Below are 15090 nucleotides of genomic sequence, written 5' to 3'. Positions count from 1 at the left end.
TGTATTAAAATACTATGTGAGATCCATCTGACTATTAAAATACTATGTGAGATCATCAGACTGTATGAAAATACTATGCGAGATCCATCCGACTATTAAAATACTATGTGAGATCCATCAGATTGTATTAAAATACTATGAGATCCATCAGACTATTAAAATGCTATGTGAGATCCAACAGACTATTAAAATAACTATGTGAGATCCATCAGACTGTATTAAAATACTGTGAGATCCATCAGACTGTATTAAAATACCATGTGAGATCCATCAGACTATTAAAATACTATGTGAGATCCATCAGACTATTAAAATATTATGTGAGATCCATCAGACTGATTCATTTCTCAATGAAGAATAGCAGGTCCATTTGTAAACTTTTGACTTTTGTCTGAAATTGGACAACATTGAATATAATGTATGTATATGCTAAATCCTGATGTTAAAAATTAATTCCGTTTTATAATATTTTAAGGTAAAGCATTGAAGCCTCCTCTGATTGAAACATTCCTCCAGGATATAACTGTTAATGAGGGCTGTGGAGCAGTGCTGGAATGCAGTGTTCAGGATGCTGACACAGTCAAGTGGTACAAAAATGGAATTATTCAGAGGAATTCCTCGGACTTCCGACAGACATTTGATGGTCGAAAGGCCAGATTGCAAATTGCAGAGGTTTTTCTTGATGACAAGGGAACTTACATGTGTGTCGCTCAGAATGCAGTTGGGGAAGCTAAGTCATCTTGCATATTATCCACAATAGGTAATCATCGACCTTAGTGGAATCCATATGTCATTTTATTTATTTCTCTGTCAATATTCTTTCATAAAATTCCTCGCCCATATGGTACATGTCTCTCCATCTGTCCTTCTATTTGATAATAATAATAATAATAATAATGATAATAAACAAGTCTTTTTCAGAGGGTAACCCATTTAGTGTACAAAAACTAATCTCCCCAGGGGCCATCTGTTATGAACAGGTATTCACAGGTAAAAGTTCAAGAATGTTTAATACAAGTATTTACAAATGATAACATCCGTTGCATACAAGCTTCAAGAAAAAGAAGTACATGTAACCAAAACTTTGGAGGAGTAAAAGAATATAAATCATATTTATGCATTGTGTAGCCATTTTCATGTGCCGTGATGAGAGGTATTCACTGATAATGCATCTTTCATTGATTTTACTCATTTATACCGAATCAGTGGGCCAGAATATACAAAATGTTCATTTTTAGAGGCATTTTCATGGGGATTTGTAATTTTGAAAGTTTTGGTTGCAAGAGACCATACTAAAGGTCAAATGTGGATTTTCTTGCTGAGGATTGAAAGTATGTTGGTGACACTGAAATGATTTGAATACTTGTGCATAATTTTACATTTTTTCATAATATCCTTTCCTTAATATATTCCTAGTTGGTTTTGTGCTTGATTGGCAAATCCATAAAAAATAAATTCTAATGATTATTCTGAATATCTTGGTTATGTAGGGCTGGCAGTAACTTCCCATACAGTTTTACAGTAATCAAATACTACTGAATGCTGCTTTTATGAAACCTAAGTCTGGAAAATTGAGGCAAAGTATTTAGTCTTTGATAGTAACATAAGTGTATAAAATACCTTTTTCATAACATGTCTTATTTGTTCTCCATGTTAAGTCGTTGTTCACATGCATATCCAGGACCTTGTGACATGTGATTACTTGCGATGAGGTATTCTTGTAAAAGAAATCTTATATATTGGGGCTGTTTGTTATCGGTATAGTTTCAGTCTTTAGAATGTTTAGATAGATTTAGATTCAATGAATCAAACTTTTATAAACCCTATTTTGTTTGATTCATTCATACAGTAAAGTTAAATTTAATTAGAAAGCTTAGAAAAGGGGGTTATGTAATAAATACAGAAACACGTTCATGTTTTGTACCAAGTCTGGGGAAAGAACACATTTAATATGGTGTATGAATATGTCTTGATGTGATGGTCTTGATGTATCCCAATGTCATATCAAACTTGTTTTTTTTTCACCAACTCAGAACAAAATGCATATGCAGTTTTGTGTATGTGTTTGCACCAAATTCCAAAACATATATAGCACATGGTAGAGTGTTTTGTTTGTATAGGTTTTTAGAAATGTAAATCTGATAGGCTGATATGATTAACATATAATTATATTGGTACAAACTAATTTGCAAACAAAGAGGCAGATTATTAATAGAGATTCAAAATAGCAGAGAGCCTTGGTTTGAACCCTGAAGAACACCTTTTTATACAAGTTGGCCATTTGAGAGCACTCCATTTATAATCAATCCAGAACCAAAGAAAGTACTCTTAAGAAACGTTTTCAGTATTCAGTGCCTCTAATCTGGAACCAAATCCCAAAGGAAATGAGAGAAAGAGCAAATATAAATGCATTTAACAATAATCAGATTAAATAGATGAATAGTGTAGCCTGTTTGATTTGACAAATAGATTGCAACTTAAAGTATAAATTTTCAGACCTTAAGCATTTCTGTCTCACTATTTTTTGTACTATATACATACAATATACAATAAAGCATGTTCTTATAAAATTTTCTGTTTATTATGTCCATGTATATTTGGTTTCTTGTTTGTTTAAATTTTATATATTTTTCATGTAGGTTGAATTATGATTTATATGTTCCTTTCATTATTATGTGTGCAACTGTGTACTGTGTCATGTAAGTATGCATATAATGGAGGGACACAAGAAGGATTAGTTCTGTGTAATTAAATGTGTCACCCTCTTTAAAACAAGTTATTATTATTATTATTATTATTGTAACAGTTTAGTATCTCTTTGAGATAGAATGAGAACCATTTCACAGTTTTCTCTCCACATTTATAAATGTACTGGTTATCTTGAAGAACTGTATGGCTCACTAAGTAAAATGATTCTCTAAAATTTACATTGACAGTACCTGCAAGCTTGCCTTCATCTAGGCTTGAGCCAATTATCAAATTACAATATTGAAGCAGATTTACATGAGTTATTCCCCCTGAATCATTGTAGCTTATGAAGAAATCTTTAAGCATGTTTATGTTTTTTTTCTGTCAGTTTGGATAGGGCTGGTATAATTGAGATTGATCTAAAAGTAGTAATTTTTGTGATCTAAAGTAGTAATTTTTGTGAATTGGGGTGACTTTAGTTACCTTTATTTCCAAGTGATCTGCCCAGGTATACAAGGCCCTCTGCTATGACAGGACATCCAAAACATAAGGAGTTTTCAGCCGCCTTGATCAATTTCTGTTGTGTTTGACAAATTAAGTTGAGAAATAACATTTGGATACATTTTAGACATCTAAATTTAAGGAATCGCAGCTTATTCAACAGATGTTAGTTTATTCATATAGCATTCCATCAGTACATTGCACTTTGAAATTAGCAAATTATAAGTAATTCAAAATATATTTGCATCTAAGTAATTTAAAATATGAGATATCTGATTTAGATCAGTGACAAGATAGCTTTAATATCAGTAAATTTAAGATTTTCACCTGCCTCTATCATTTGAAATGTATTTCAAATAGTGCCAGGAATTCTCTTGCCACTCACAATAATTCTCTGGCCGAAAAATAAGCAATATAACTTCATTTCTCCATAGCCATGGCATTGTCTCTGGTTGTCATGACATCAGAAATTTCACATGTCAACTATTTTGGTTACTGTGCATATTTTGCCCAGTGAATTTGTATAGGGCTATAGGCTAATAGTGATTAGTTGTATAAAATAAGTAATTTCATGCAGGTATCAAGAACTTAATGAGGATCGTTTGCCAGATACCTTGATTGTGTCCATTGGTACTAATTCCAAATCATGTGAAAATAAGAAAACCAGATTTAAGTTAAATTCTGTCTATTCCATTCCTTATAGAGCAACTATTGCTGTGTGTGTGTGTGTGTGTGTGTGTGTGTGTGTGTGTGTGTGTGTGTGTCTGTCTGGATTTTCTATCAGTTTTGCCCTGGTAGTAATTTACAGTCATTTTCTGTAAATGTCTCTTGACAGCAATAAACAATGATAATTCAAACTTTCTTGGTAATTTGTTGTTACATTTCTAACACAGAATGCACATCATCAGACAGTATTGTGCCTGTTTTCCTTCGCAAGCCAGAGAACCGAATTGCTGATGAAGGAGACAAAGTTATCATCGAAAGTGACATCATTGGCTCCCCACAACCTGTCATCACTTGGCAAAAAGATATGGTTCTACTACCTGAGGATGGCACATTTTTGTCATCTTACGACGGGCGGGTTGCCATGTTGATTATCAGAAATATTACTTCAGAGCACAGTGGAAAATATGAATGTGTGGCAGAAAATACAATGGGCAGGATATCTGCAGACTTTCTTGTGGTTGTTAAAGGTAGGAAATAGTTTGGTTTAGAATCCAATCTTTTGGAAGCTTGATTTGTATCATTATTTTACTTTATTTTACTTTATTTTTTATTTTTATTTTAAATTAGTTTTATTCTCAGTATGCAAATTTTTCAGTGACTTTTGTTTACAGTATGTTTTTTAAGTAGGTCAAATTATTATTCTGTTAATTTTTGATATAGTTTAATTGCTGTTATTAATATGAATTTGTTGCTGTCATTGTTGTGGCTCAATACAATTTTCTGCAGAATGTATTACAGGAAGAAACTGAAAAATGAATTAAAATGAAAAAGTTTAGAAACCAAAACTTTGTTTCAGATAAATTCAGAACATAAAGTGGTCGTCACTAAGACAGGTGTGTGATTTACAGCAGTTAATTTCTTTGTATTTTTATTGAGGGTTTCCAGGAAATTGCCTTTTTTCAGACAGATGGTTAAAGATATTGTTTTTGTTGGATGTTTATTGACACCACAACAAATGAAAGTTTATTTCATGTGAAGGCAACTTGAGTATATGACCTTGCGCAAAGACGTCAACTTTTATTAAACAAATTTGTTGTAACTGAAAGATTGAAACAACAGTTTGTGTACACTAATATAGACAAAATCATGGATTGTTTCTGCCAGATTTGGATTTTGAGAAGAGGGTTAGGTTAATTTTTCATATAGCTTTCAACTTCTTTGTTTTTCTTACTGAAAAGTGTACCATTTCAAATGGAAATGGGTTCAACTGAATCTTTGACCGCACCTTTTTCCAGACTGACTTGCACTTTTAATATTTTGCCTATCACATCAAGTGCCAGGCAAGTCCAAAAAGGTTTTACTCAATTTACCTGTTCATTAGTTACCTTTCATATTAGGGCCAAGTTCAGGTGAGAAACATTTTGTTTATGGTTGGGGAATGCCAGAGCTGTCTTTAGTTGTCCATTTTGAATACATGCAGTTGAAATGACATTTCTTATTATATATTGTGCTTTTATTACTGTATGCTGATGTACTTTTTTCAATGGCAGCAATATCTTACCCATTGCTTTTATGTAGCTTTTACTTTTGTATGTAAAAAAAACCTCACATTTGATGTGAATACATCCTCCCAGAGTGGAGAATTGTAAATGAGATACAATTCACCAGTGTGCCTCACATGCCCATGTACAGAACAGTCATATTTTCAGAGAAGCCTTATTAATGGATGTGTTGTAGATTATAACTGGGGAAAAATTGTTTGTTGTGAGTGTTTTACCACGTTAGTCTTCCCTGCAACAAAGGGGCCCAGGCTAGCCGATTTGTCTATCGCCCTTATAGAGTGTGGATTCGAGTCTATGGTTCAACCATTGTAAGTATGTGAGAAAACTTGCCAGTAGCTTCTTGTGGGTAAGTGGTTTTTCCTAGGATTTTCCTGGGTTCTTCCTCCACCAAATATTTTGGCTAACACGTAAAGCATATTATATGCTGAAAATTGGTGTTAAAATCCCAAAACAACCAACCAACCAAACCCTCAGCAAAATTATATCACAGTGTTACCAGTCTATATTCATATTTATATGCTGGTAATCCCTGCTCTCTTTAGTTTTGGAAGGGATCTGTTAGGTTACCACATTGTATCATTGAATTGAATTGAATGTTTGTCTGTCAGTGTCGATCATGACCACAGCTTCAGTTATCTGTTGTCAAGCGTTGTGTACAAAGATGACTAGTGGGGCAAATCTGGGCACGGAAGTCTTCTATACATTGTATCATACCCTTTAGGAGTTAGGGTACTCCCCTCTTCTTTTCAATATACACTTGGTTATAAATACGTCTTGTGTGTTTAGAAAGAATGCAATAGAGGCCCTACACTAACTTAGTATGAATTGGTAATCCTTTCTTTTAAATAAGTCATTAAACATCAATTTGGTGTTGGGTTTCCTTTTCATTATTGTATAATAACATTTATTCATTTAACTCATGCTGCATTGTTATTTTGTGTGTCTGTACTGAATTCTCCTATTTTACCAACTGGGCACATGTATCCAGACATAATTGAATGCTAAATGAGGTAATGTAATCACTATCTTTTAAGTTTGATATCCTGCTTTGGGTTCATGGTCCAGTCACCATTAAGGATATAGGAAAAGGTCCTGTAAACCACCTTCATAAGTGGGTTGGACAGCCCAAGGGACTTACACCATCTCCTGCCAGACAGTCCTCTCCCAAACATTCCCATAGGTGTTCATTCATGCCTCTTTTCAGAGGCTTGGTTGAGCATCATGAATGATTCTGTCAATCTCTCACCTTTAGACTGGTTTCTTCTGGGGAACCTTTCAAGATGGGGACCACTTCCTCAATCTGGAATCCAATATGCCTGTCAAATTGAGTGTTCTCCATTAATGATCGATGCTTATTTGCACTTTCTGATATTTTTTCCACATTGCAAATGCCTCCAGGTTTGCCAGGACCAGGAAGCTTTTAAATTATGGGTTCTGCCATTTGGAACTGCTTCTGCAGCCAGTCTTCACCTGGTTATGGGTGTGGTAGTGGCATACCACCAATTACTGGGAATTCCGATTCTCCAGTATTTTGACAACTGGTTGATGCACAGTACCGGTATTCAGCTTCAGTCCCCATCAGGATCTGTTCCATTGTTGGTCAACAGTAAGTTGGTTGTGTCTTTACCCAATCTCAAGCAGTTTATAGAGCTCATTCCATTGCAGGACGTATTTAAATGAGGAAAAACATTCCTCATGGAATGGTCTCTTCCCCACTCCATAACAGAGTCCTTTTACTCATAATGGGGAAAACACCTGGTGATTTGTTTGTGACCAAACACAACAATAGACTCTCCTTTTACATTTCTCCAGTCCTGGACAGAGGCCATGGACAGTAGACACATTCAGTTTCTGGTGGGATCATCTGTTTATGTATGCTTCCCACCATTCTGACTGCTACCTCAAATATTACAAAAAGTCCAAACTTCCACTTCTGATATCATTCTCCAAGTCCATAGTGACCCCAATGATCATGATTCAGCAGTCTTCTTGACCCCTTGATAGGTCAACCCAGTCATTGTAAGATAGGAGTAATCTTCCGTCATAACACATGGAATCTGTTATTTACAACCACCAACACTTTCTCCACCTTCATGCTTGGCTCATCTCAAGCAATCTAATGGGGGTTGGTCCAGTGTTAGGATTCAAACCTGCACTCTTCTAGTTGTGAGTCTAGCATGCTAACCACTGAACCACCACAGCTTCCACACATATTGCTAAGACACCAAACAGAAAGCCCATTTCCTGCTTGTTTTATTGGTGTGTGTTTTACAATTAGCTCAGTTGGTCAGATGATTATATGATAATGTCTACTGCGTTTAATAATATCACTGACAACCACTGTCCATTGCAGCAGCTAATTTGAAAATGTGGCTATCGACGAAGAAAACCGGACATGGTTTCAACAGTTGGCAGTTAAAATAAAGAAATAGTTTTGACTTGAATTCTTTTCAAAATCAGCTGAGCATCATTCCTTTGATGGACTGTTTTCTTTTAATAGATACGAAAAGATTTTATTTGAATTTACACACTTCTTTATAGTCTTTTAGAAAATTTATAATTTGTGTTACCATATGGCTGACAGTGATATCGTCTGAAAGGTCTATATGTAAAAGAGTAAGGGATTTGTAGAACTTGGGTAACATACTCCAGGACAGTGCTACCATTTTGTTATTTTTCAAAGCTGACCCTTATCTCCCGTTGCCTCTATATGAGATGGCCAGTAATGTGTTTAAAGTCTTGTAAAAACAACCAAAATGAATAAAAAAGATCAACTTTATGTATTCAAAATGGATCACTTGAAGCAGCTCTGGTCCTAAGTGTTAACTTGTACTTTATCTCCACTCACTAACAAGAAGATTTTTGTATAAAAAAAAGACCTGCAAGAAATATAGCCTCATAGTAAAGGATTACCAGACATCTAAAATTTACAGTATTCCCATATTAGTCTCCAGAATTAATTTAACGACATTAGAATCTTGACTATTAAAACCACTATTGTCCACCATGAAGCCTTCAGAAAAACAGTTCTATTTTAACCTTTCTATGGACTAATGTAGTTTTGAATCTAATCAGATTAATGTGATGTAAGAAATATTGTTATTCAGTGCTTCAAAGAAAACAAAGATCTTTCTTTATGCCCAGTTTTACGTACAGTTTAGTTCAATGCTCGAAATATTTATTTATATTTTAGGATACTTAATTTAAGCATGTCAATATTAAAATTTATTTTGACACCACCACAGGCTTGGAATAATGTGTAATCCATACAAGGTCCTTAACAATTGTTATGATCCTATTGAAACCCCCATTTTGTAAATATTATTCATACCTGTACTCTATATTTGAGATTATTAGATCAAGAAATATATTTTGAATTAGATGGGTTTTTTTATATCATATTTTCCTAATTTAATTATATTAATCAAAATGCATACAGTATGCAGAATCTTCCCTGCAAAGTAAATATTTTAGGACTTATATATCAGAAGAAAGGTAAATTAGAAAAACTAAGGTAATTTGAAGAACTGTGTTAAATTAGAAGAACTATAGTAAATTACACAAATTAATGTAAATTAGAATAACTGAAGTAAATTAGAAGACCTCCTTTAACCTATATCCATATTTTTTTTCTTTCTAAAAGATAATTTCTCAGTATATTTTGGCTTTTTTCAGTCCTTTACCTCCAAAATTTAATATTTTCAGTACTTTTTGTCGTACTCATGTGCAGCTGAGTTTTACCATGATAAATGTCAATACAAGACACTTCTGTCATGGCATTTTTAGCTGTATATAAGACACTTCTGTCACTGCATTTTTAACTGTATATAAGACACTTCTGTCATGGCATTTTTAGCTGTATATAAGACACTTCTTTCATGACATTTTTAGTTGTATATAAGACACTTGTGTCATAGCATTTTTAACTGTATATAAGACACTTCTGTCATGGCATATTTAACAGTATATAAGACACTTCTGTCATGGTATATTTAACTGTATATAAGACACTTCTGTCATGGCATTTTTAGCTATATACAAGACACATCTGTTATGGCATATTTAATTGTACACAATACCCAAATGTCATGGCATATATAATTGTACACAATACCCAACTGTCATGGCATATTTAACTGCTCATAAAAAGACATCTGTCATGGCATATTGAAGTGTACACAAGACACATCTGTCATGGCATAACATTTAGGCAAATCAGGTTCTATGCAGTACACCAATGATTCTTAGCAATCAGTGTTGACCCTAATCTACCAGATTTTTTTATGCACTACAAAATCTGGATCTATCTTGTTCACAGTTGGGCTATACACAGAAAATACAGTTTTTACTGTAAAAGTGCTGAATTTTAGTGGAGGAAATTTTTAGGCTGCAGATTTAGTACAATAATTTGACCAAGATTGGAAATTTCTTCTCATCAGAAATATTCACACTCCCAATTTCTTATAAAACTTGAAAGCCAGTATAAAAAAATTACTTCTGTAAATTCATTCAATTTTGTGAGAATTAATATGATTTGTTTGAGTAAAGAAAAGGGGGATGGGAGGTGGCATTAAAATGTGTGCATTGGATATGAATCCCACTTATTTCCATTGAAAAATTATTGTTCATTGGTTCTTTAAAAAAATGCCTAGTTCATCGCAACCACAAACTCCATGATAATTGGTACCACATGAAAAGTATTAATTCATGTGAGTCATTTGGCTGTAAACTTTACTAAACCAGAAATACATATATGCTGGTTTTTTTTTGCCTTTAGAAACCTATAGTTTTGGAGGGAACTTGAGAATATTATCTTCTGTACTACGTCATTATCATACAGTTATATTCTAATCATGTTGGAGGTTTAATTCGGTATGTATTGATAAGCACTGAGACCTGTTTAGTGCGAAGACGTCTAATATTACAAATACAACCTGTATTGGTAATTACCCTTTTTAAATATGTATTGATAAGCACTGAGACCTCTTTAGTGTGAAGACGTCTAATATTACAAATACAACCTGTATTGGTAATTACCCTTTTTAAATATGTATTGATAAGCACTGAGACCTCTTTAGTGCGAAGACATCTAATATTACAAATACAACCTGTATTGGTAATTACCCTTTTTAAATAATAAAGTACAACTTTGCAGTACTCAGTGAAATTTCAATATTGGAATGTTGGGTTAACTAAATGCACAATCTGTAAGGTGGATTAAAGTAGAAAACTAATGCTGGATTATATATTGGATATGTATTAATAACAGTGTGCTTTATGGTACAGATTAGAGAAAGTAAATAAAAAAAATTGGGTGAAATTGAAAATGAAGGTTTGGTATCAGTGGAATTTGTTGGATACAATTGATTCCATTTAACACCAAGTAGAAATAGTGGAGAGTATTTGATTTTGGTAAAATATATGGGAGAAGGTAAAACAGAGGTACTGGTTGCTTTTATTTGGTGGAACAATATTTACCGGTAGTGTGTTTACTTCTCCAATAATTTTGAACCTTTTTTTTTTTTTTGCACAATATTGAAAACATTTTTTTGTGGCATGACTCTGGACTAAAAGAATTAGAACTGTCTATGATAGATAGCATTGTTGTTTTGTGTTTTTTAAAGCTTTTTATTATAACATTTAGCCTTGTAAGTGTTGCATGTTTGCTTCAGATAGAATTTAGGACATAATTGACAATTATTCGCTGCCAGATGAAATTAGTGAGAACAGGCAAAGATCTAAAATGTTAAAGTTATTATCACACTGGTGTTGAAAATGCTAATGTGTGCATATAAATCAAGTATAATTTCCAAGATGGAAATCTACAAAAGCTATTACTTTATAGAACTGAAGCAGCCCCCATCAGTGTCTGAGCCCCTGTGTGATGTAGAAGTGGATTGTGGAAAATCTGTCATCCTGGAATGTGGAATAAAGGGAAACCCACAACCTACAGTATTTTGGCGAATGGATCGCCATCTAATTAGAAATAAAAAAGATTCTCATCAGAGCTTTGAGAAGGGAAGAGCTAAGCTGGAAATAATACATGCCTGTCCTGCAGACAGTGGTTGCTATGAATGTGTCGCCAGAAATTCCCAGGGAGAAACCTCTACCTCATGTCACGTCATTGTCAAAGGTACAGTAAGTTCTGGGTTTTCATTTCAGCTATATTTGAACTCAACAATTTTCTTTAAAAATAGAGGATTCTGGAACACTTAAGAAAAAAATAAGGCCAAGCAAATAATATGACATGACTTCAGCATGAAATTGAATGCCTTAAATATGTTGCATGATTGGTTGCAGACAGTTTTGGTATCACAAAAAATTTATATACAGAGTGCTGATCTTGAAGAGATGGTGGAATAATGTCCTGGAATGTTTTATCCATTTGTCTATATACTTTCTGTGCTCATTCCATAACTTGTGAATTGGAAGAAGGGAGCCGCAGTGGCTCAGTGGTTAACATTCTGGACCCGTGACCAAAAGAATGCAGGTTCAGAGCCTACTATGGGCCAGCTACCATGGTGTGTTCTTGGGCAAGCCACTTTACTCCAGTTGCCTTGGCACTAAATAACCTGTTTCAATGCCATAAGGCACCAAACCAAACCAAACCATCTAGTGTGCCATATAATATGACTTTGCCCTAGGATTTTTGGACACATGGAAATTTTCCGTGTCATTGAATGTACCACAAGTTTTTAGACATTGGTGGTTGGTGATTTGTCCCCAACTTTTTTTCAGAGAATGATGGACGTAATGTTTGGTCACAGGCAACTAATTATTTTATGAGCTATGGAAACAGCCATTGTGTGGTGGTGTATTAAATATCATATTTAAAAGTTTGAAGATTGCCGATTGGCTGAAAATAATTGCTGCAAGAAAGTTTTTCTGAGGAAGCCTGTTGCATGCAATAGTAGGCTTGAACCTAAAACTATTCTCAGTTTATCACTGTTGCTACATGGGTACTATTGTATGTAAATGGGGAGATCTAACATAGGCAGATTTTTATACTGGGCACCTACGAGCAAAGATTTTCTATAAACTAGCCATGTAGCATATACTTTCCGTATGGATTGTTTATGTATATACTACCAGCATGTCTTGCTGGTCTTACCAAAAAAGTCTAGTTATTTGAACAAACAGTAACATTACAGTCTGTGAGTCAATAGTTCTTTGTGCCTTGTAGCAATTTGTTCCCTCTAGCAATTTCTGCTGCAAGCAGTTTGTGCCCTGTAGCAATTTGTGTCCTCTCCCAATTTGTGCCCTGTGGCAATTTATGCCCCATATCAATTTGTGCCCTGTAGCAGTGTGTGCCCCGTAGCAATTTGTGCTCTACAGCAAGTGGTAAAGGATCTGGATAAAATATGACCAACCCCTTTCTCATCCATTTTATCAGTTAGGGTGAATTTGTTTATAGTTTTGGGAATAAGTTGTCTGTTGTGTAAATCTATGACCGTTTAAATTGCAGCACAAAGTTTTAGTCACACTGGGTTTTAAAAACTGGTATCCTTTAATAGCATAATGAAATGAAGTGTAGTTCCTTTTCTCACCAGCATTATTAAATAATAATTGTCTACAAAAATGTGTTTGTCATAAATTAGAAAATATAAAGTATGACTAGCAAATCTTGACTATCAAAATTAAAATAAGACAGCTGCAATTTAAATAAGTTTAGGAAGGAAGAATGTAAAACTTTTATGCAAATATTTGTAAACAATCTTGAAATCTACCATTTTGACCAACTGAGTACATGCACCCAGACAAAGCTGGACCGCTAAATAAAGTCATGTGATCACTATTTTTTAAGTTTAATATCTTCCTTCTGTAACCTGACAATTCGTTTATGATCATTTTTTTCCCATTTTGCCATAATTTTCATCCATATTTTGAAAGTTTGCCAGATTTATTATGGGTAGATTTCTCGCTGCCTCAGTGCTAATGACATAATGGGTAAAGAAAACATCATCCTTTGAAAATTCATAAAAATTTATGCAACTTTGAATTTCACTGACACCAAAATTGACTCTTTGGTTTCTGGAGATGGTGAAAATTAAAGTCAGTAAAGATTGAGAAATGGGTTCCAAGATTTTTCTTTCCCTTTCTGTGACAATCACTTTATATGCATACTTTCTGCACTGATATTAACAAGATATATCTCTCTAAAGGAAGGGAGGCAACTGCTACCAACTTTAAGAAAGCACGACCGGACATGAAGTAATTTTATTAAGTTTCCACCAGTTTTTAATAGTTTATATCAACTAGGAACATATATAACGATTCCATTTTACAACCCTTTGTCATAGTTGTGTCCACTTTGCAATGTATTTCATTTAACTTAGGTTATATGTTGCATATTGTCATGGGAACCAGAATTCTTCTTTTTATGTATATCAAGAAGTTTCTTGGGAAATATTTTCTTTTCTGTTATAAAAATTACAGCATCATCCAAATTAAAATAAATTACTCTATATCTTCAAAACCAAAACTGTGATTCAATTATATTATTGCATTTGTTTCAAGGGCAACTGCTGTTTTAGTGAATAATTATAATTTAAAAATAAAATTTAAATTTGGCTCACATGCATGTAATTATTTTATGAGCACTGGAACCAGCTTATGTGTATGGGTGTATTAAAATACTTTATTTAAAAGAATGAAGATTACTGATCATTTGAAAATTATTTATTAGAAAAAATTAACAAATTGTTTGCAATATTAGACTCAAACCTAAGACAATTTTAATTTCATTGCTGTTGCCACATAGGTTCTGGATGTAAACAGGCAGATTGCACTGGGCCAGAGCTTTACAGTAGACACCTACAAGGGAAATTTTCTCAAAAATAAGTCATTGTTATCATTTTACAAAACCGCTCCGGTGGCCTAGTGGTTAGAGCGTCCGCCTCAGATGCGGGAGGTTGTGGGTTCGATCCCTGGCCGAGTCATACCAAAGACTTACAAAAATGGTACTAACAGCTGCTTCGCTTGGCACTCAGCATTAAGAGGTTAGTGTTAGGACTGGTCGGCCCGGTGTCAGGATAATGTGACTGGGTGGGACATCATGCTACATGTCTGCGGCATGATGCCCCAGTGCTAGACATCACTATAAACTGCCACATAGCAGACATCGTAGCGATATGACCGGAAAATTGTTAAAGCTACGTTAAAAATCCAAATCACATCACATCACATTATTTTACAAGTTTCCATTTGGATTGGTCATGCATGGATGTAAGCTTGTTTTACCAGTATTCCCTCAAAAGTATGGCAAATAGTAGCATTTCTGTCTATGGGCATTGAAATGTATACCCATTTCTGTATTTGTCAGTTATATATACTTTCATTTCTGCATGGTAACTTTCATTTTAGATTTGGTAATAAAAACTTTGTATACTTACACATCATGAAGTGTGTAACATGCCACTTTTGTGGTATTATCTTCACGGTCAAAGTCATGGCTCTATATTTTAAGTTTTCCTTCATACTTAGAAGCTATTTCAGATTAAGGGATAAAACATTGTATGCCTATACATTATCACAAGATGAAACATTGTATGCCTATACATTATCACAAGATGAAACATTGCATACCTATACATTATCACAAGATGAAACAGTGTATACCTATACATTATCACAAGATGAAACATTGCATACTTTTACATTATCACAAGATGAA

The 15090-nt window shown here is 34.0% G+C and overlaps 1 protein-coding gene across 1 annotated transcript in view; it reads left to right on the top strand.

Annotated features, from left to right (window-relative positions):
- Window positions 1–15090, top strand: part of LOC149777142 (uncharacterized) — a 263171-nt gene that overhangs the window by 142934 nt on the left and 105147 nt on the right. The window contains exons 11-14 of the mRNA XM_089941376.1: window positions 476–760; window positions 4083–4382; window positions 6877–7023; window positions 11263–11550. Coding sequence (XP_089797502.1) covers window positions 476–760; window positions 4083–4382; window positions 6877–7023; window positions 11263–11550 — 1020 coding nt within the window. The remainder of the gene's footprint in view (window positions 1–475; window positions 761–4082; window positions 4383–6876; window positions 7024–11262; window positions 11551–15090) is intronic.

This window comes from Sinohyriopsis cumingii, chromosome 18 (assembly GCF_028554795.1).
Source record: "Sinohyriopsis cumingii isolate HCF-2022 chromosome 18, ASM2855479v2, whole genome shotgun sequence".
In the NCBI taxonomy this organism is placed as follows: Eukaryota; Metazoa; Mollusca; class Bivalvia; order Unionida; family Unionidae; genus Sinohyriopsis; species Sinohyriopsis cumingii.
Note: the sequence above shows the minus strand (reverse complement) of the source record. Positions and strands in the feature narration are given on the sequence as shown.